Source organism: Vigna angularis, chromosome 1, assembly GCF_016808095.1.
Source record: "Vigna angularis cultivar LongXiaoDou No.4 chromosome 1, ASM1680809v1, whole genome shotgun sequence".
NCBI lineage: Eukaryota > Viridiplantae > Streptophyta > Magnoliopsida > Fabales > Fabaceae > Vigna > Vigna angularis.
The window spans coordinates 62,698,355-62,721,236 of record NC_068970.1 but is presented as its reverse complement, the minus strand read 5'-3'; the positions used below and the strand labels follow the sequence as shown (position 1 = coordinate 62,721,236).

The following is a 22,882-nucleotide window of genomic DNA, read 5'->3' as shown; positions in this document are numbered from 1 at the left end:
TAAAAGCACTTAAATAACTACTTAAGTTAAACTTATAAAAATTAGAGATTGAATTCTTATATAAAATCTTTCAAAATCTTAAAAATAATTTTAAATTCTTTCTTATTACAAAAAAATTATTGTGAAATTTTAGAAGAAAAAAACTTAAGATATATATTAGAATATTAAGGTATATCATTAGAATAAAATTAATAAAAAAATGTATAAAGAAATTTTATATCATATGGTGAAGGTATATTTAGTTTTTATTTTTATTTTAGGGCTTATGTGAATCTTTCAACTTCATTAGTTTATCAACCAATAAAAGTTAGATAAAACTCATTTTTTATTCTTTCTGAAATTCAAATTTTCACATGAATTTCACCAATGTTTATGACATTTTTTCTTCTAATAGTTAGATCTTATAGTTTTTTCGCATATGGATCTAATGAAACAAATTTAACTTCCTGATTCCATAAAAAAAATGGTTCACAATAGTATTCCAAAATTCATTACTATTTTGAAAAGGCTAGATTGAGTTATATCTAAAAATAAAATATCAAACTAAAAGTTTTAATAGATGAAAGACAAAAAAATCCTACAAAAAAAATGCATAACAAAAGTATATTTTAGACTATAAGAAATTAATATAAATTTTATAAGGTAAGAATGATAACTCTACATTTGACAATGTAAAGGAATACATAGAACGTAACGTGAGCTAATCCATTATATGAACATGAAATAAATGAAAAGAAGAAGGAGATTTCAAGGTGTGATTGGTAATAGAAGAATGATGAAATATAAGTATTAAGGGGGAAAATGCAGGTTAAATTACACGTGCACATTCACTAGAGTCGCATATTAAAACAGCATTGTCGTTTTGTATTCGGCTTGCTAACTCTGGCTGAACCTTGAGATATTCTTTTCTGACAAATGATGCAGCTTCAGTTGCAAGGTCAGCCTCCACAAATGCAACGCAACACCCTCTAAAGCCAGCACCACTGAACCGCGCTCCCAATACACCAGGAGCTCTCAAAAGGATCTCATACAGCTGAATCAGTGGTTCACAACCTTGGCAGACACATCATTTAACAACATCATCATTACTTACTCAAACATCAAATTATCTCCAACTATTAGGAATATTACTTTTAAGCACTCAATTAAGTTTGGAAAGAAACTGCCTTATGCAGTGTGAAGAGCAGTTAATGCATTTGCTGCTCAAACCTGGACAAACGCAAGATAAAGAAGAAAGTTTGACAACTACAAAAAATATTATAATGAGAACGTTTGAGCTCTTATAATCTTTAGCAATCCTTAAGCCTCTGTTTGTGAGCAAGAACAGTGTTTGTGTTCATAGCAACCTAAAAAGGTATTTGTTATCTTGTATCTGTCTGAAGATGCTACTCTCTTCTAGTTAGCAAACCTTGTAATCTTTTAGGCCACACCTCTTTGTTTAGCAAAGTGTTCAACTAGAAGTAACTGAGTCCAAAGAATGCCCATGCTTAACTAGAAGTTGTTGTGACCAAAGATATTTATTGTTTCCGCCAGAAGTGACTAGACCCAAAAAATACTTATTCTTATTTAAGAGTGAATGCATTCTAAACAATACTTTGTATTTATTTAAAAGTGGCTTGGTCTAAATAATACTCAATGTTTAGCCAAGAGTAGTTGAGCCTAAATAATACTTGTATCTTGCTATGTTAGTTTGCTAGTGAAAGTTGATTGTATTGATCAAGAATTGAACATAATCTTTGATGTCAGACGAACACCTTATGTAAATCTTTTTCGATAATCTTTGATGTCAGACGAACACCTTATGTAAATCCTTTTCGATATACAACTTAACTCTCTCTTCTTGTGTATTACTTCTGTTTAATACAAAGTTAAAACACAATATCAACCATATGATTGTCCTCTAAACCTGCCCTAGAACTACAAACATTTTACGTATCACTTTATATCCACTAACTAACACCAACATTACATTAAAATTTTCAATTGATTTAAATCAAAGCTGGTAAGAAATTATTCGTGACGTGTTTGATGAGACTATCATATTCCTCTTACAATTCAGCTAAGCTTTATTTTGGTCTCTTGTTTGTCAATAAATTCCAGATATACTGCAAATGATAGGACACCAAAACCACAATCTAACATTTGGGGTCAGGTAAAATTGAATTTGGAGAACTAGAACAGAAAACAAATAGTGCGTTTCAGAGAATTTGGACTGAGTAACGATTATTCCATCATGTATGAAGGGCTTGTAAGAAAGATTTAGGAAAGCAAGGAAATATTTCACAGGAAAATATCGAACAGTAGAGCAGATTAGGGCCATATACTACAAGAGTATTGGAAACAATTCTATTTTGTGTAAAAAGTTATTATAGTGGTTTCCAGCCTCAAATTTTAATTTTTGCATAATTATTTAGGGCTATATACTCAAAGAACATTGGGAAGTTGAAAAAATTGCAAAAGAAATATGTTTTCCACCCGATTTTATCACTTTCATATCAGAAGAGAAAGAAGATGGAATTTCAAAACATTCCAAAAATGAATTTGGGGATTTAGGTTATACCACATTCATAATTTTGAATGGAACTCCGACCAGAAGCTGTAATAAGCATTCCAAAATCTTTTAACTTGCCCAACGACCAAGCCTCGAGTCCTGTGTAAAAAATTAAATAAAATACATTATAGCAAAAAGGGTTAATTGAGAAGGGCACATTGGCCCCTCAAGATGAAATTTATCAAAGCAATTCAACTAAATATACCTTTCATAACACGCATATTCTCCGAGAAATAATGTTCTGCTCTTTTGGCTAGATTTGGTTCTAATTTGTGCTGGACAAAGAAAATGTAAGACTGCTTGATTATGCTAAAATCATATATGGGATTCGAATTATACAACATATGAAAGAAGCATTAAACATCAGTAAATAAGTTGGAACAAGTTAACAGGTTAAATTAACTAGCACAGTAAGAAAATGTATAATACTTCCTAACAAATGTTGATATAACATGCAAAAATTTATCTGCATTTTGAACATTCAAAAATGCCAAAACTTCGAAGCATGAGATCTGTAGAGCCTTCATCCCAACCCAACTTGGCTCGACCTTCAGCCCGACCCAACTTTACTCTACCTTCGATCTAGGCTGACTCGGCTTGACCTTCAACCCAAGCCAACTCAGCTCAACCTTTGATCCAAATTCAATTAAGTGGATTGGATTTAAAATCCAAAAATGTGGATTTGGATTTGGGAAAGATTCATTTAAATAGACTTCAAGTAATATGGATTTGGATTATTATAGATTGGATTTTATAATTTGGATCTTTTGCCCACCGCTAATTTTAAGCAAAAATTTCTCTGCATAAACACTACTTTCATTTCAAATCATTGTAACTCTGTAGCACCTAGCATTGCTTGTGTTTGACATCTTAGATTAGCACATCCTAATGCTCATGCAATGTGCATAATGCTACAAAGCTGTTATATTTCTCTTTCAAATGAAGATCACTTACCTTTTAGTTTAGCTTATAATGCAGGTGAAGCTCAAAGACCACCTTCTCATCCCCCAAATACAACTTATCATTCTTCAAAGTGAATTAGTAAATAGTGACTTGTGGGGAGCTCCTACTATCTCGTCCACTAACAATTTCTCTTATTATATCTCTAATGTCTGCATATTCTCGATTTGCATGGTTTATTTGCTTGTAAACAAATCTTAAGTTTTCTTTAAGCAATTTAAACTATGGTTGACCTACAATTTAATACTCAACACTAAGTCACTTAAACTGATTGGGGTGACGAATTCAGTCTTTTACCACTGTTTTAAAAGAATCAGGGTACAGCATAGAGTCATTTGGCCTTGTACACATTATCAAAATGGTGACATTGAAGCATCGTCATGCAGTTGAACTTGGACTCTCTTTTAAGTCAAGCCTATCTTCCTCTTTCCATTTGGGATCATGCTGCTCTAAATTTTTTTATACCTTGTAATGTTCTGTTTCATTTATCTCTTGACTATTAATTTTACTATAAACACCCATCCTATTCAAACTATTTCCAGAAATACTTTCAAATTGTGTCTTAGTCCCTCATTTTACTCATCCATGTGAAAGCTAAGAGTGTTAAAATTGCTTTACAAGAACCTAAGTGGTTTGTTGCAATGAGTGACGAATTTTCAGCAGTACAAAGAAATGTACATGATCTCTTGTACCTCTTCCAACAAATAGAACTCCCATTGTATGTAAATGGGAATTTAGAATTAAGAAAATTTTGATGGTTCTATCAACAAATACAAGGCTAAATTAGTATCAAAAGGTTTCAACCAACAACATGGTTTTTATTTTAATGAAACTTTTTCTCCTGTTATAAATCAGTCCCTATTAGGATTGTTCTTATTCTTAAATCTCATGTCTTATTTGGGTTTGTGCAACTTGTCTAAATAATGTTCTTCTAGAATATTGGGACACAACTTTAAGGTTTTCAATCTTCTATTAAGTCATGGGTTGTCGCCTACATAAAGCTATTTGTGGACTCAAACAAGCTCCTGAGCTTGTATTTGAGTGCCTCAAACAAACCTTACCTTAAAAGACCACAAATGTTATCCTTCATTATTAATTTATACACAAGACCACTCTATTGTTTACACATTGGTATACATTGATAACATTATTATCAGTGGAAGCTCTTTTGTGCTAATTCAGAAAATCATCAATAAGTTGAACTTCTGTTTTCTCTCCTATGTAATTAGACGCCCTATATCATTTTTATATATTAAAGTTTGCTCTTAAGTGCAAAGCTCTTCAAACAAGGTTCAGATCTTCTTTTAGATCCCTCATTTTACAGATCAGCTGTAGGGGCACTTCAATATGTTACTTTAGAGTTGTTAGTTATATCTGATCCTTTTAAATAGGATTGTAAATCAATGCCTCAAGCAACTCTTCGTACTTTTTGCAATCATTACTGGAATTTTAGTTTCTGTAAATTCAGTAAGATCTGTTACAATTTGGCATATGAAATATGCCATTGCTATCTTGGACAACATTCTGACGGCTGTTTTTAGCATGAATGCATGAGATACCTCAACTTAGACACGCTCTTTAAACATAGACGACTTCCCATATAAGATTGTTACTATGTGGGTTGTACTCTGAAGTAGCTCCAATACAGTGATCGATGAATTTCACATATCCAATTAACACAAATTTTAAAAATCTAATGACAGGTGAATCAAACAGTAATAAATTCAATCAAGCCAATGTTATTTCAGAAAACCACACTTGACCTGTATTATTCATTAAAAGTATATTATTCTCAATCTCAACGAACCCCAATAATATGGAACGTCAGAAGTTTTGTTAGGTTTCTGAGTTAGAAACCTAACTTTCTCACAATACCCAAACGCACAACAGCACACAAACAAGAGATGACAAATGATTTGTATGTATTGTATGTATTTACTGTAACGAATAACGTAATACAAAGATAATCCGGGAGCCTAATCCCCCTCCAAGGTCCAAGACCTGTTTCTACAAAGAAAATGGCTACCTCTTCAACAGATTATCAAAGGTATATTTATACTCTCTCTCCCCCTAACAGTCTAACAAACTTTTCCGTTCTTTTTATTCATCATCCACCGATCGGTATTATCAACCTTATACCGTTCGGCCATTCACTCCCTCCTCCCTAGCAGTCACCATTCGGTATTAGTGTATATATTGTTCGGCTCCTTCATTCCTCTTCCTCTACTGTTCAAACCCCACTCCCTTACTCCTATTTCCCTAGCGTTCGGACCACCATTCCTTTACCGTTCAGTACTCTTCTTCCTCCTCCTTTCATATACTTTCCAACTCCTAACAAGTTTACTAATTAGTAACTAGTAATTACTCTTTATATGTTAGACAGTTCAGAATCCCAGAATAAGTTTTTGCAATGAAAGTAATGAGTGCCCATCCAATATGCTTATATGTCGGGCATCTCAATTTCCAACATGAGTAGGTTTTCCAGAATTTCAGTTTCTTTCGCATAACTTTACACAGATTGTTGATTTTTTTATATAATACTGCATAAAAATAAAACATTTGAGTTTATTTATTACTTTTCTACAGTTACACAATTCTCAACATCACATTCCTAAGACAAAGAAACCCGTTTATTTAGTTAGCTATATGTTTCATTTTTGTTAAACATTGTATCATCAGCATAAATATGAATTGTGCATAATATCACAAATTAACCAGAATATGTAAAAGGGTGTATACTTATCGATTTAACATGCCAATGCTTCATACCTTATGGGCCTCGTAAACTTCTGGATCAACTGCACAGTGGAAAAGACAGAAAAATAAATGAGTGAGCTTTTCAATAAAAGATATAACTAGGTTCAGATGTGAGAAGGAAAGATACTGGCCATTGGATAGGATGGGCTCGGTTTTGTAATCTCCAGATGCTCTGCGGAATGAATATAACAAATATAAACTTCATGAGCCATGATTATCTCGCCAAAATAATGCACACATTAAAATGTAGTCAGCTATTACAAATTTGTAGAAAATTAATCGTTACATGATCTAGGAAATTACGATGATTCATTCCTAATTATTAAGTGTCTTTATTATAATTGCTTTTGTATTATAGTATAAATACATATTGTGTGATCTACATTAGACACACGATATATATTTATACAATTCTATATGGTATCAATAGTTTAGGATTTTGATCTTGGTTTCTTTTTTTCTTTGCGGGTGAACAGTACCTGCGGCCACTATTTGCTCCTTTTCTCTATCACTGAGCATCCTTTTCCTCTAGTAACCTCTGCGATTGAGACCGTCTTCCTCCGACGACCATCACGCTTCATTCACTGCTCCTATCTGTCGCCACACGCGCCCTCAGACACCACCTCTTCCCGGAGAGTACTTCTCATTGGTAGACCAAGAACTAAAGCACCATTTTGATGTTGTTTTATTTTATAAGTTAGTTTGTTTTTAAAATAGCCCAATCTTTGTAAAATTGGCTGACCAAATTATGTCTTTGGGTCAATCAATTAGCAGGATTTAGTTTGACTTTATTTTCAAGTTGTAATAAGGGCCCAATTTGGAAACTTAGACATCGGCCCTTATAAGCTTAAATATTTTCATCAAAATGCACAAGTTAGGTTTTTATGCACATAAATTAGGGTTTTATCCCTTCTATCTTAGTGAAAGTGATTCTCCTAAGTTCTTAAGTGATTCAAGAATCCTTGGTTTTATCAAAGGACTTTCCATCCTTTGTGTGTTGCCTCTTGTGGAAGAGTGATTCTTTCCTTCTGTTTATCTTTGTCTCTTTGTTCTTCTTTCTTTTTTTTGATTTATAGAATCTCAATTTATGTCCTGTTTTATCTATTGTTCATAACTTTCGTTATACACATCCAAATTGAGTGTTTTTTGAGCCTATTTTGTAGTTCTAAACGTGATCTTTCACACCGTTTTGGAAACATCCCAATCGGAGTTCTGTACCTCAAGATATTGATGTTTTGAAAATTTTGTTCCCCATTCTCTTACTGAATTTCGAAATTTCTTTCAAGGTTCTAACGCTAAAGATCCTCAATTAGCCTTTTTGGAAAAATAGTTCACATCAATTTGGGCCATAATGCAATTCACTCTCTTGGTCTTTTCTTCTTGAAATTTGGGCTTATATTCAATTAATATGGAGAACACTTGTTGAAGAGCTTCCTTTGCTTTCCTTGCTCTGACCCTTGTCATGGGTTCTCCAAGTCTTTCAAGTGGATCCTTGCCGTTGCTCATGGTCACACCCAATCATTGGTTGGATTCACATCATACCCTCCTTCTTCGAGAAGATTCATCCGGAATCTTAAGGCTTTATTCTCCTACTATAGAAGTTTGTTCTGTCCTTGTAAAGGATTTTATTTTTCAACAACTTGAAACAAATTCTCATCCTCCAGGATCAAATACAACTTGAATAAATGTATATTTGTTCCTTTCCAATGGTGGCAATATGTGGAGCAACTCTCTTGCCAACACACCTCACCTTCATATGTAACAGCAAATAACTCCATGTAACAGCAAATAACTCCATGAGTCTTTGCCAACACAAACAGACTGTTCAAGGATTTGAACCCTTGAATTTCAGGTCACAGGGCAGCAACTAAGTGTGCCAAGGCTCTTCCTCATCTTATAAAAAACTAAACTGATGCAAAATTGACTATATCTAAATTTATATGACAGATCTAATTGATATCAGGAGAAAAAGATATTTTATCCACTTCGGCAATTACCTACTTCCATCCTCTAGTTCAGTTTATTGACACCCTTTCATAAGTGTAAAGCTGACCTTTAGCAACAATTCTCAAGACACTAAATTTTAGAATTGTCTTAAATATTTTGAAATGCATATAAAGTAAACACAAGTTCTTATTTGTTAAAATAACCACTGAAAATAATAATAAACTTTTAAGAGGAAAAAAAATAACTTACTCAAGAAGAAATTTTGCAGCCTCTTGACACTCTGCAACTCGCTTGTTATATCCAGGGCTATTCGTCAAAGCTTGCTTCAGACCAGAAAGTGCCAACAATATACTAGTTGCCTTCGGTTGCTCATTCTCCTTGTATTCTAGAACCTTTGGTTGGTAGACGAGCTTATAATCTTTGGTCTGCATATTGACAAACTAAAGCATGAAATAGAGAAATAACAATGACAACAGTGTTACATGCAAGTAAAATGCGTTTCTTCACAGGAAAGTTTACAGTATCTGATGTTAAAGCAAGTGATCCAACTAATGAAGATGCGTATACAAGAAATAAGAAAGAATGAAAAGAATCAAGCCTTGCATCAGGCTTTTAATGCTGCAAAGCATGCACCAACTTTGTCAATGACTAATATCTGCTAGAAAACCTAGCTGGCCACCCTTAGTGGAGTATCTCTTTCCGACCATATTTTTTCTATCTACAAGACTAAAACCCGAGACCTTATTTAAGGAATCTGAGTTTAATTTCACTCGGATCAACATGTTAATTGCTAAAAATATACTTGTTGAAATTGAAGGGAAATCAGGTAGAGACAGAGGAAGAGAGCAAATAGAGATTCAGAATGATATTTGCAGTGTCTCTAACATGTGATGGCGAGGGTAACAATTTATAGTGCCTATATATAGTCCTACTATTGCATAGAAAAAAAATCATAGGAAATAATAAAAGATAATAGATAAATACAAGGAATAAGGAAGACAATTAATTACAAATAATGGTGTTCATTAATAAGTATACTAATATGTAATTATATTAATTACACTAACATATCCCCCTACCTCAAGTACACATGGTTAAATTTGGCAGATGGCAGATAGGGCAAACAACCTTTGGGATCTGTGACAGGGGACCCCTATATCTGGGATTGAGATGAAGCTAGACTGCATTTGGAATATGAGACAGAGTAAGACTGCATCTAGGATCAGGCCAACCTAAGGAATGACAAACTGGAATACGAGAAAAGGCGGGTTAGAATGGATCCAATGTGTGAAATCATTGGTTGAAACATAACCAACATGATGAGAGACCATCTAAAAACAGAACCAAATTGCATAAATAGAAGCTAGAAGAGAAACAGTCTGCAGTAAACTGAAAACAAAATCTATCAGCAAAATTTACATAATGAAATTGAATCCATCTGCCAAAAGAAGCTGGAACTTGTGAGCATGTACAACAAATACAAACCTAGGCACCATTCTCAAGGTATGGGTTTGACAAAAATCAAATTCCATGAAATCAACACAATGGAAAGGAGAAACTGTTCTCGAGGTGGATTCCATATTTCTAATACTTTGGACTTATTGAGACTAAAGGAGGAAAGGAGGGAAGTAGGAAGATAGAACAGATTGCATTGTGTAGACAATATATTACTAGTCTATCATTCTAATTAATTGTTTTGATTACACTAATAACATGAATATAAGATACATTTGAAGGAAGTCCATTGGTCACTAAGACTATGGTCTATCAATAGGAAATTTAAAAGAAAAATTTTATTTTTACTTATTTTCCTAAAACAGCTAAAAATGACAAGTTAAATATCTTAGAAATTTTTTTATAAAGTTTTATGCTAAACAACTGTAAACAAAATCAACAGAACAACCAGGTATTTACAACATAAAATATATCCAGCTCATCCTTATCCAAGGGATGATGCACTATAAACCAAAATATGTTCTAATTTTCATGTATCTGAGCTAAGCAGCTATAAAAAATAAATGCCTACATGAACCGGATCTAGCAATTAATCCAAGTTGTGGAACAAGCAAATCCTTATATTTGAAAGAGGACAACTTATGCTACAAGTTAGGAACTATTGGAGTATAGTGTTTTTTGTTGATTCATTCAATGGCCCCATTATGAAGCAAGTCTTGCACTTTCCAAAAAAATAAATGTTTTAGGGTCAAGGGACTAGCTTTTCAAACACATGCCCATTCGTTGCCACTCTCTCCATAAAGGTGAAAAAGATGCATATATTTATGATCACAATAAGAAGCTTCAGTGACAAAATGGACCACGATCAACATTCCATATACCAAATCTGATTAACAGTTGGATATGCTTCAAAATATAAAAATGCATTCAGAACTTACGACAGCAACACATTAATCCAGTTATTACCTTGCAATTCATGCACATCAAACAACCATGTCTTGAAAGTAATATAGCTGATTGATCCATTATGCCATTTTTCAGACCCAAATATTCATTCTCAATCAACCTATAATGAGAAAAAAGTAACATTTAAGAGTGGATCTAATACAAGCATACAGTTAGGATATGACTAGGTAGCATATCTATAATGGATGAGGATTCAATTCCTTTTAAACTTTGGTGGCAACTTTTCAAGTTCGATAGTAACATTTTTTACAAGCATTTTACTCACCAACATGGTGAGTAACCAGCTTACAAAGAGATGTAACAAGAGTGCAAGAAACAGAGATTTGAAGAAACATAGTGCCGTTTTTCTAACAAATTAAATTCAATACATATAAGGCTAGTTTAAGTTGAGAGGTGTTGAGGGTTTTAACAAGGGGTTCTGCTAACGAGGGTACACCTTATATCAAATGCTTTCAATTACACAAGACAATGTGATGCCTTTGACGCACTGATTCATACATTTGCCCATGGTTCAAGAAAATTGCACTTTGACTGTCTCCAAGGACATGGATAGACTTACCTATCATATTCTATATTTTCTGTGGGAGACATTACTAAATTATTTGCATATTCCAAAGCCATGAGGTAAGCCACTCCAACCTGCCAAGCAACAAAAGTTGAAATACCCCAACAAATATTAGAATACATGAGCAGTTACCAACAGGGATCTATCATGGTGCTTTTCACAAAATGAACAGCTTATTAAGAAACAACAAAAAATGAGCACAGAATCAGAATAACAGATATTAACATTATTTGGAGAGTGAAATAATATATTGAGATTTGCTTGTAATTAAAGTATTATTAGTAATTCCAGGATTAAAAAAGTTTCAACAATGTTACAGTCAGATAAATAAATACTGATAATTTCTACAATGATCATTTATTCTTTTTACTACTGGGAATTAAAATGCACATGGATGGATACACAAAGGAGAGCAAATAACATTGGCAACCTCTCCTCTCCTAGCTCTTCTATTCAAGTGTCCCCAACCCATGCTCAAAAGTGAATTTTGCTCAAGAAGCTAAACTGGTTAGTTCTTCTGATGAACTTCATTCCATTCTTCGTCACAAGGTCGTTCATAATCCTAGTAATTTTAAGGACCAAGTGAAGAGAAAATAGACAGGGACAGATAACTAACTTACTGCAGCTGAAGAGCTTAAGCCTGAACTGTCGAAACCTTCAGAACCACATATGTATCCTGTGATACCCTGTAAACATTGTAATAAAGATGGGTGGGAATACATTTGGAAATAAGAAATAAATTGCAAGTAGCATCTTCATTGAAAGAAAAGCATAAATGCTACACGATAAGTTTCTCATTTTCTAGCCCTGACGCTGAAGAGAACATATTTACAGGTGCATTGCACTTGCACCCATCTAACATTTACCTGAGAACCGGTCCTAAACAGGATTCAGCTGGCAGAGCTAAGTTGTATTTTATTTCTAGCAAATTGAATGTCACCATTCATCATCAATAGCCTTAATTGAAGAACATAAGAAAATAAAGGTTTTATTGACAACCCAGAGGGCTAATTTCAAGCAACTAAATGTGGAGGATTTTGTTGAAATGAAAAATAAATACATCAGAAATACAAAAAAGCAGTAATTTTTTTTTCCCAATAATTTCGTTGTTAGAATTTGAAAATACTTCTCCAGTCTAATGAAGCTACAATCTAATGGGCTTACCATCTGATGGGTTATTCTTTATCAGACGGTGCATCTACTTTATCATTTACTGTTCGTTTAATTAAAATAAGTTGCTTCTGAAAACGGATGAGAATATATAAACTCTTTGTTTTCAATTTTTTCTTTTACCTACAAAAGCAACTCTTGCAGTTTATTTTGTATGAGTTGGACTTTTTGTAATTGTGAAACATTATTTTCTGGTAATATACTAAACATTTTCTTCTCCATTTTTGTCTAACCTGTATTTCCAAAAATTTAGTCCGCATTTACTCTAATAATCTTCTCCATTGTTAATACTTTAACAATGTACCAAGAACTTGAATGTTCTTAGAGGGTTTATGAGAGAAAATGAGAGAAGCTGAAAAGTCAATAAAAAAACTCATAAAAAGCCTCCAAACGAAAATGGCCTCCAGCGTTTCCTTACCTTCACCTCTCATTTTCTCTTATGAGAACTTTCATCTGCGGGTTGAAAAGACGAGAACTTACTTGAGAGCTCAAAGTTTGTAGGATATAGTGGAAAATGGTAGTATTCAAACTCCATTACCTGAAAATCCGATAGCAGCACGACTCTCAAAAGTCACAATGATGAAATAGCAAAGAAAGGAAAAACACTTGTCATCATATAAGCAGCTTTACATGATTAAAATCGTTACTTTGGAAACCGCCAAGGAAGCTTAGGATGAGTTGAAGGAGGAGTTTCAAGGAAGTGATAGAACAGAAATGGTGCAGGCACTAAATATGAACAGAGAGTTTGAAGTTGTCAGAATGAAGGACACTGAACCCATCAAAGAGTTTACTGATCGGCTTTTAAAAGTGGTCACACAATAAGGTTACTTGGAGAAGAACTGAATTATCAACGCTTGGTGGATTAATCGTAATCCGTCTTCCTGAGAGGTTTGAATAAGAAATCTCCTCTCTAAAGAGAACAAAGATTTCTCAAAAATAACAGTGATAGAGTTGGTGAATGATCTACAAGCCACTAGACGTGGACGATCTCTCAAGATGAAGGAGTATAGAAGGTGCCCTAGTAGCACAGACCAAAGGGATAGCCCAACAATGGAAAAAACATGTTGGTGATAAGAAAGAGAAGAAGCTTGAGGAACACAGCAGCAAGGGTAAAAGTTGTAAGAAGTTTCCACCTTTCTCCTGCTGCAAAAGGAAAAACCATACTGAAAACTTTTGTTGGTTCAAACAAGACGCTAGGTGCAGAGTCTGCAACCAACAATGGTAGAAGAAGAAAGTTTGTAAAAATACACAACTAACAAGGACAAACTGCTCAGACTGTCAATCAACGCCACCAGAAAGAACAGTTCCTTATGTTTGGTTTTCTTTTGCTTGGGGACTAGCATAATTAAGTTTAGTGTGTTCTGATGAGTGTCAGATATATTTATATTTCGATCATTAATGTGGCAATTTTTAAGGCACTTATCACTCTTTCAGGTTACCTTTTAGTAGCTTTTGATTTATTTTATAGGGATTCTTTTTATTAAAAATTTACTCTTTTTCTTTTAGTTTTAATTCAATATATAAATTGAAGAAGAACTTTTACTCAAGCGGAAATTGGAGTCACTTTATCAATAGGCACATGTCTTCCAAGGAGCAAGTCATGATCATTAGGACTCACGTGGACATTAAAGTTGTTCTGGGAAAGGTTAATGAAATCAACAACCTACATTATTTTATATTTCAATTAACTTTTGCTTCAATCATTTTCTTTTTTTATTTATTCCCTATCTTCATTCATATTTCATTTTTTAAATTAAGCTTCATCACAAACAATAAGGCTTGGTTTGACAAATTTAGGATTGTTTTTCGATAATTTAGTATGAGCTGGATTATTCAATATTTTATCCTCATTCTTAGGTGTACCTATTTAGTTGTATATATTTATGATATTGTACTTAGGTGTACCTATTTATTCTTAGGTGTACCTATTTAGTCATTATAGAATCTTATTGTTAGTCAAGGAACCCATTAGTTTTCTTGTTTCTATTGTATGCTGTATCAATTACAAAAATAATCAGTTTGCAATTCCTAGTTGTAGTTTGTGGTTCATGATCCAACTCGTCTCATGCTCAACTGGGATGATTCTTAGTTCTTGTTATTTGTGGTATTATGGTTTCGGCCCCTACTTCTTGTTTATTGTTGTAGTATCATTATGGCAACACAGAACCTAGAGCCCACTTTACTCACAAAATTAAGAAGTTTTGGAGTTTGATTTCAAGATGTTTGTGAAGAGGAAGGCTCGTTGGGCTATCTAGATGGGACATCAATTACTGTTGCAGACAAAACTACACTGGAGAGATGGCAGACCAAGGATGCCTAAATTGTAACTTCGATTCACACTTCCATTGAAGTTCAAATGATTAACAAATAACACCTTATGTCCCTTTTCTACTAATAAAGATATGTGGAATTGCCATAAAGCATGCCTACAACCAGGACAATAATAAGGAAAATGAATTAAGTTAAAATCAACTCACGCACTTTCACATTTATACAAGTTTGCTCATCTAACTTCTCCAGAAGTTAAAGAGCATAAGTTGATTTCAATTTGTGTTATGATTGCAGTTTAAATTGTTTTCTCCTGTTAATCTCTACTTTATTAGGTTTAGAAGTTTATCTAAACAGAGGAATAACTACTCACCATAGAGGAAGTCTTTTTATTTAGGGTTCTGGGTTCCTTAATTTGTTGGTTGAACATTCCATTATTTTTCATGCGGATGTGTCCCAAGACTGGCTTCTTGATGTTCAACGAGTCTATGAAGTCAGTAAACAAGACAAATTTCTTATTAAACTTTGACTCGAATTTGTAGTGCATGATTTACTTTATCAGACTCTACTCCTTTGGATTTGTCTTGGAGAACTGCTTCAGAGAAGGAGAGTTTACTAAATCGGACTGCAATTTTTGTCCCAAACATTATCTGTTGCTATTCTGCCCATAACAGATGAAAGTCACAAAATGAGACAGGTTTAATTTTTCCCCTACAAGCAGTCTGGCCATATTACTTGCAAAGAAACTTTGCAACCACTATAAGCAACGTGGTCATACCATTTACTGAATGCTTGACTAGACTTCAGTAGAAATCAGTGAATGCCTCTCACACCACTTACTTCTTTAATGGGTTTAACCTCCACTGTTGCAAGCTCAAACACGGGAGCCTTGACTCTGCGAATGGATGGTTGGCTGATTTTTAGGTAATTAACCAAATGAATAGTTAAGCTGAACATTTGCACAATGTTTACACTTAAGAAGACACCAAAGTACTCAAATTTTAATGCTAATTTTCTTTTTATCTCTTGGAGACATTAATCCCGCTTTTCATTGGATTGATTGTAAGTACAAAAAACAAGGAGTTCTTAAAATTATAAGCACAGGAAAAAAATAGCTTCAATCTGATTTGCTAATTAATTTAGTGTTTCACCAAAAAAAAAAGAACCTGTAGGGAATTTTACAATAAATATTGATACAGAATCAAAATGGATGGATCCCTTTGCCCAAAATGTACAGAACATTGAGCTTAGGGGAAATTATGCCTTTTAGTTAACCACTTGTAAGCCCTAAGTAACCTATACGGCAGAGCTTTAAGTATTCAATTTAAAAGTTGTCCCGAACCATCATTCTTATTATCAAATTGACAGGGTAAAATACAAAATCATATGAAACTGCTATCCATCTGATATAGCCAAAAGATAGCATAGCCAAGTGATGAACAGAAAAGAGAACCTATATCTGACCTTAGAGAGATTGTTTCCTCTACTCTGTAGTGCATACACTGCTCCTCTAGCATAACGCCCCCAGTCACATTGTTCATGTAGCTCAGAAGAATCTTTGGCCAAACAATTATCTTTTGGCTGCTGAGTCTCATCAACTCTATCAAATATCGATCACTTCATATCTCAAAAATTGGGCAGATTATATAATGTTCTAGATAACAAAACTATGCAATAACAAACAAGAATAGCCCGAGAGAGAATGACAGTAGAAATGTATGCAATAGCTCAATCAACACTGGCCATAAATCTTGAAGATTTGGGTGTGATGATGATATAGGAGGTTTGATGTCCACCAGGATGGCTATCCCCTCCCCTGCCCAGTTGCCCGCACCTCCTTTCTAACTAAAAGAAGAATAAAGAATGGCAATTGAAATCATATAACAATTACGGCATACAAGACCCATCAGTCAGCCATATACCTGATGATACTGAAGCCGTACATCATTTGTCAATTACTAAGAGTAAGCAATTATATTTCATCTTCACCAACCATTGTTATGTCTTGTAATCTTAATGATTTAGTGAGAGATAGAACATATTTAATTTAATGCATCTAGCATACATTCACCGTAGATAACTTTTTCAGAGATGGAAAATAACTCATGAAAAATTTAATAAACAGCAAGCTTTATACACTGACCACAGACCTGAACTTAATTTCTCCCTGAAACTGTCCAGAATGAATTACAACCTAAAATAAAAGTCCCAGGGGTCATTCATCAAACAAAGGAAAGCACCATGAATAACAAGTCTGTGAGCATAGGGCACATATCAAGTAAAACAGTCAAACAGGTTAATTATGGTTTACAACCATACACATGCTAAGCTGATGGTAATTGGACAAAAAAAATCCAGTTGCTTTCCCATATATTTTTAAGATTATTGATTGAGAACAAGATCAATTTGTACCTGGTAATTAGCAGAAGGAGCAAAACCCAGAAGTATTCCCCTATTGATTGTCATAGCTAAAACGGTCCCACCCTGCAAAAATATTGAAAGAGAACTCACTCAAATTTAAATGCAATTTGAGAAAATATTGTCTGGCAACTGAATAGGTGAGATTTAACTGCCCAGCACCACTGTTCTAGTACTCGCTGCTCAAGATCAATCACATAACATAGCTCACTCAAGTGTTTTGCAGTAACATAATAGAAGGATTATTAAATACCTGATGATCAATGTGTGCCCCCAAAGGACATATTCGATAGGGAGATACCACAACTCGAACCTCCTCTGTATTCACATTCGCCATTTTGGAAACTCTCTCTCTGATTTCATTTAGCTGCAGATTACATGTAGATCAGTCGCAAATATGCAATGTTATTGGAAATAGGAATAGTTGATCGAAAGGTCCTCTTGATATGTTTCAGTTATTTTCCATTTCCATTGTAACATTCCATTCGTCGATTTCCAAATGACTCAAAAATCTCAACAACGACAAATATCGGGAAGGTCTCGTTATGAATTAAATAAGTTGCTAGCACAATATAGTCATCCTGAACACCATCCTCTAGATTGAGCCACCATGGAGAGGATTCACCAGAAACTCCCTCGATCAATCAATTTTACTATTAGAATACAATCCATAACCGATTCAAACACTTTGCCTTCTAAAGCAACGCAATTATAAAAATGACTTGCAGATACCGATCATTTCTTGATTTTTTAAGCAAAAAAACAAGTATCCTTTCATTGATTGATTTGAAAACGCAAATATCAACTTCCAGCTAAATAAACCAATTGTTAACTTCCAATAGTTCAGCCAAAAACAGAGCTCTAGAGAGTAGAACACAGCACCACGAATAATATCGAAACGGCAACGTCAGGAAACGCCGAAGCAATTAAATTAAGATATGCAAAAATGACGACGAATTTGACGAGCATATCAGGATATAGATAAAAACGAAAATGTACCTCGGTACAAGAAGGCCAACCCTGCGCATCCATCTCTGCAACTGCAGGGTAGATTCAGAAATTCACCGAGATTTAGAAAACGAACACAAACTACTGCACTTTGGATGAGCACTGTGAGGTGGTGCACTGTATGAATGTACGATTATATAATATATACTCCCGTGAGGTGGTGCGTGTATTGGTTGAATTTAATGGCATGGGTCCGAGAGGTCATTTTCATAATAATTACGTTATTTTCACACTCAACAAATCTTTATATACATTTTTATATTTATTAGCATACTCTTCAATTTCTCTTTTCTTTATAAATAAAAAAATTAACTTTTATAATGATTAAAATACTCAAAATAATAGTATCTATTTTCCTTCATAATAATCATATTTTCACAACCCATTTTCTGGCCTAACCATTTTGAAAAAAAGTTTGTTATAATATATTATAATATGTGAAAACCCTTATATAATTTAGGTTTAATTATTAATTTAGTTGAAATTTTTCAAATTCATCCGCACTTAAACTTTTTCAATTGAGTCTTAATTTTAATTTTTTATTTCAGTTGAGTCACGTTTTTTTATAATTAAGGCAATAAGATCCCCTTCTAAATAAAACTGTAAACAGAGTTAAAGTAAATTAAAATCAATATCACGGATCGATTTTTAGTTTTTTTTTTATATTTTTTTCTTTAATTTTATTTTCATTTTCATTTTTTTTTCAAAACTTTTTATGTTCCACGTATCAGTTCGTGTGATGTAATATATGATACAGTCTCACGTAATTATTAAATGTTATAATTTAATTTTTATACATGTTTTTTATTTAATTTAGTCTTACATTTTTAAAAATAGAATAATATTATCTCTAAATTGAAATCAACTTTATTATTTGTATAAATATTATATTAAAATTGATTTTTTAATATATTACGTTATTAATTATTTTTACTTTTAATTATATAGTAAAAATTGTTTTTTAAATTATATTATTTTTAGTTTTAATCTTTTCAAGTCACACAAATATTAATTTTATATTTTATTTTATTTTAAGTCCGACATTAATTTCTTATTTATTGTATAAAGATTGTTATATTAATTAAATAAATTTAAGTTTCATTAAAAAAATAAGTATTTAAAATACTTAATATTGATTTTGATCTTTATATTTGTCATTTTTATTTATTAAAAGTGATTTTCGAATTTTTTTGACATAGTATTTTTTTTGTAAAGTTTGTTTAATTTAGTCTTTTGATGGGCCTTTAAATCGCTAACCGCATAGAATTCACGTAAAAAAAACGAAATGAGTTGTCACGTACTAAAAATCATAATGATTGGCTCCAGGAATGTATATCTCCAATAAAAAAGAAACAAACTTTTTATAGTGAAAATATAAAGAGTAATAGTGAAAATTACATTATGCTCCACCCTTTTCATAGTTGAAATGAGCACTCCAACGGACAGATCTATCCATCAAAACAAGGAAGATCACACGGTCTCAAGACCTTTCGTTTAGAGGGATGCGCGAATCCCAACAAGTCACTTCCATCGGTTATAACTTCCCTTAATTGACACGTTCCTTAACTTCCTATACAATTATTCGTTTATAACCCATCAATCACATAATAATTCCACCATCCTCTAACTGCAAACCCTTTCACACACCAAGATGTGTTCGGACTTGAACGATTTATGTATGATATAACAATCAGTCAACTTAGGACCGGATCTCATCAATAAAAACACCTAACAAACCGATTGATTAAGTAACATAAACCGATCAATCGACCTTAAATTATTTTATTATTATTATTGTAACATTCCAAAATTCAGTATAAAACCATATATAGAATAATCACAATTAATAATATTACAGTTTAGTTATGAGAAGCAAAGGTACAGATATGGTCGAACGACCTTACGAAAATACTGTAGAATTTAAATTTTACCAAACTACAATTTATACCGAACGGTTTCAAAACTAAGCTTATACCGAACAGTTTTACAAAATAAAACCCAACCTAACGACCGAACGGTCCTAAGGTTCCGCTTTCACTTCCACTTCTTCCAGAGCTTCTTCCAGAAGCTCTTCTCCTTCTGCTCACATCCATAGGATGATCATTGCAACAACAATAACGACCAAACGGACAAAACAGACAAGACAGAAAAAAAATAGGGTAAGCTTATGTAATTTAATTAATTCAGTAAAACATATATTTCACATAAATCTAACATAATTCAATATACAACCATGTAACATCCAATCATGCACTTCCAATCAAAATTTCAAGTCAAAGCATGCAATGACCGACCACTTTACTTTGACTGTCTGGACTATATGAATTCTGTGTAGCTACGACGTTTTTGCACTCGGGTGATGTAATAGCTGGGATGCCCTCAACAGCTGTCACCCGAGGTTCGTCCGTTCCGTCCAAGTTCACCTTATGGACTAGGACCTCCTGTCATTCTCACATATGACTTACTCCTCTCTACTTGAGAATGAGTAATCACAGAATATCAGGATAACCGCCAGTTAAGCATAACCACATTCATACTCTACCATTCAATAACCACTCATGAGATATTCCTCCCTGGAATACTCTTTCATTTCCATACCATTCCATTTATATTCTATAATACAATCAAACCAAACTAATACAAACAGCTCTCATCTGAAATCAAAACTGAACAATAACATTCTCCCACAGACAAGACCGAACGTTTTGAATACCTTCTAAACTAACACAACTGAATACTTAGTGCAAGACCGAGTGGTCTTCCACTTATACACCGAACAGGACCGAACGGTCCATTCTAGATAAAAACTCATCATAAGCCGAACACTAGTGATAGTATTTGGACTTTTACTTGCTACTCAACAGTTACTACAGAACATGATAGCGTCCTCCTCGAGCTAGGTTGGGCCAAAGCACGAAGATGAAGCTATGGAGGTGGAATTTGTGCGGAAGCGATGGATATGGTGGTGGGCTCACAATTTTGGTGAGTATTTGTGGTAGGATGGAGGTGTTTGATGGATCTCCGGAGAGGTTAGGCCAACTCTAGAGAAGGGTGGTTAGAGGGATCTCATGGGATGCTCTAGCCTTGACTTGAGACAAGATATGTTTACACACATTTTGGCATAATAACATTCAAATTCATCAAGTGATTTTACAAGGAAGGAGACCCTTCTATTTATAGAGAAAGGTGTCTCCTAAGTAGACAAGAAACCCTAAAAACTATCCACTCTTAAAGAGACATGTGGCAATCCTCTTTTACAAAGTTTCTCCACTCTTAGAGTGCCATGTGGCAATCCACTTTTGTAAAGTCTTCTCCACTCATGTGGTAATCCACTTTTGCAAAGTTCCTCCACTCTTAAAGTGCCATGTGACAATCCACTTTTGCAAGAGCTTTCCACTCTTAGAGTGACATGTGGCAATCCACTTTAGGAAGAGTTTCTCCACTTGGAAAGTGACACATGGCCACTTCCTTTTTAAGAAGTGTCTTCACTAAGAGCTTGCCATGTGGCCATCATGTCCCATGGTGGGACACACTCTTTAAAAATAAGATTACAAACCATACAATACTTAGCCCTTAATACAAGGCCTAAAATTAAATACTATACTATTTGACCCTTAATACAAGGTCTAAAATACACACAATTTTACCATGGCTAGGGCATATGCCATCATACCCTCCCTCTTAAAAAGGATTTGTCCTCAAATCTTTAAGTTTCTTCAAAAACCCTCTTCTTCATATTGATCAACTTATGTATCAACAAAACCCTCCGGGGTCAAATAACTTTCTGCAAAAAACAAGAGATAAAGTAAGTGTTATTAGAATAATCAACCCAATTATGTATTTTCCCTTTAAGTCCCGGCTTATCTTGTGTTGAATGCATATGCATTTGGAGTGACTTCCTTTTTTACCACCAAGTCTCATTTGGTCTTGTCTTTCCAATCTACTAAAGGAAGATGGAAAGAATACCCCTTTTGAATCTTCACACAAGCTTGTGGCCCTTAACATGAAGGCTCTTTTGTTGGACACTCATTGGACATGTGTGTATTGCTTTGACACTCTGAACATTTGATTTTGTATATGTTAATGTCATCTCTTTCCTTTTCTCTCTTATTTTTCATTTGTACTTGGTCTATTTCAACTTGAGATGGTGTGAGAGGATGAAGTACAAAATTTCTATCTTTATGGTTGAAGGTTATCTCATTGGTACGACCATGATGTATGGTTTCCTTTTCAAAAAGCCAAGGCCTTCCTAACAAGATGTGACAAACTTCCATAGGTACTATGTCACATAGCACACTATCTTCATAATTCCCTATGGAAAACTTAACCTTCACTTGTTGATTAACTATCATGTCTTCACCATCATTAAGCCATTGAAGTTTGTAAGGTTGGGGGTGAGGCAATATAGTTAAGGCTAACTTTTCAACCAACCTAGTGCTACAACAATTGCAACATGAGCCACTATCCACAATAAGAGAACACGTGTTTTCTAAAACTTGACATCTTGTATGAAAGATGTTCTCTCTTTGGGTTTGGACTTGGGGACTAGGTTGATTCTTCAAAACTCTTCTCATCATGAGGAGATCTCCCTCGCATGGGTAGGAATCTTCTCCTTCACTCTCATCCTTACTTGTGTCTTTCTCCTCCTCCTCTTCACTACTATATGAGTCAACATCCCTCAAGATTATGGTCCTTTTAGTGGGGCATTGTGATGCCATATGACCTCTACCTTGACATTTAAAACATTTAATTTCACTAGTACGAGTGTGTAATGATGTTCCCTCCCTTGATCTATCTTTTTCTTTCTCCTTCCATAG

General features: G+C 33.9%; 1 protein-coding gene across 1 annotated transcript; it reads right to left on the bottom strand.

Annotated features, from left to right (window-relative positions):
• Nucleotides 1–743: 743 nt before the first annotated feature.
• LOC108322944 (galacturonokinase) lies at nt 744–18,200 on the bottom strand. The gene is made up of 14 exons (XM_017555257.2): nt 18,057–18,200; nt 17,311–17,424; nt 17,052–17,123; nt 16,790–16,833; nt 16,104–16,239; nt 11,822–11,887; nt 11,196–11,275; nt 10,637–10,736; nt 8,465–8,640; nt 6,400–6,440; nt 6,281–6,309; nt 2,757–2,826; nt 2,561–2,650; nt 744–1,053 (listed from the first exon to the last, which is right to left on the bottom strand). Exons 1-14 carry the CDS (start codon nt 18,087–18,089, stop codon nt 809–811), a joined length of 1,296 nt encoding a protein of 431 aa, XP_017410746.1. The 5' UTR covers nt 18,090–18,200; the 3' UTR covers nt 744–808.
• Nucleotides 18,201–22,882: the final 4,682 nt, after the last annotated feature.

Bases quoted from the DNA above. Each gene is read 5' to 3' on its own strand.
- LOC108322944 (XM_017555257.2), bottom strand. From the start codon at position 18,089: ATGGATGCGCAGGGTTGGCCTTCTTGTACCGAG. The intron at 11,888-16,103 runs GTCAGATATAGG...CAATGTTTACAG, and splicing joins GAGGAAACAATCTCTCTAAG to GGTATCACAGGATACATATG. The intron at 2,827-6,280 runs GTATGAAGCATT...TTCTTTGTCCAG, and splicing joins AAGTTTACGAGGCCCATAAG to CACAAATTAGAACCAAATCT.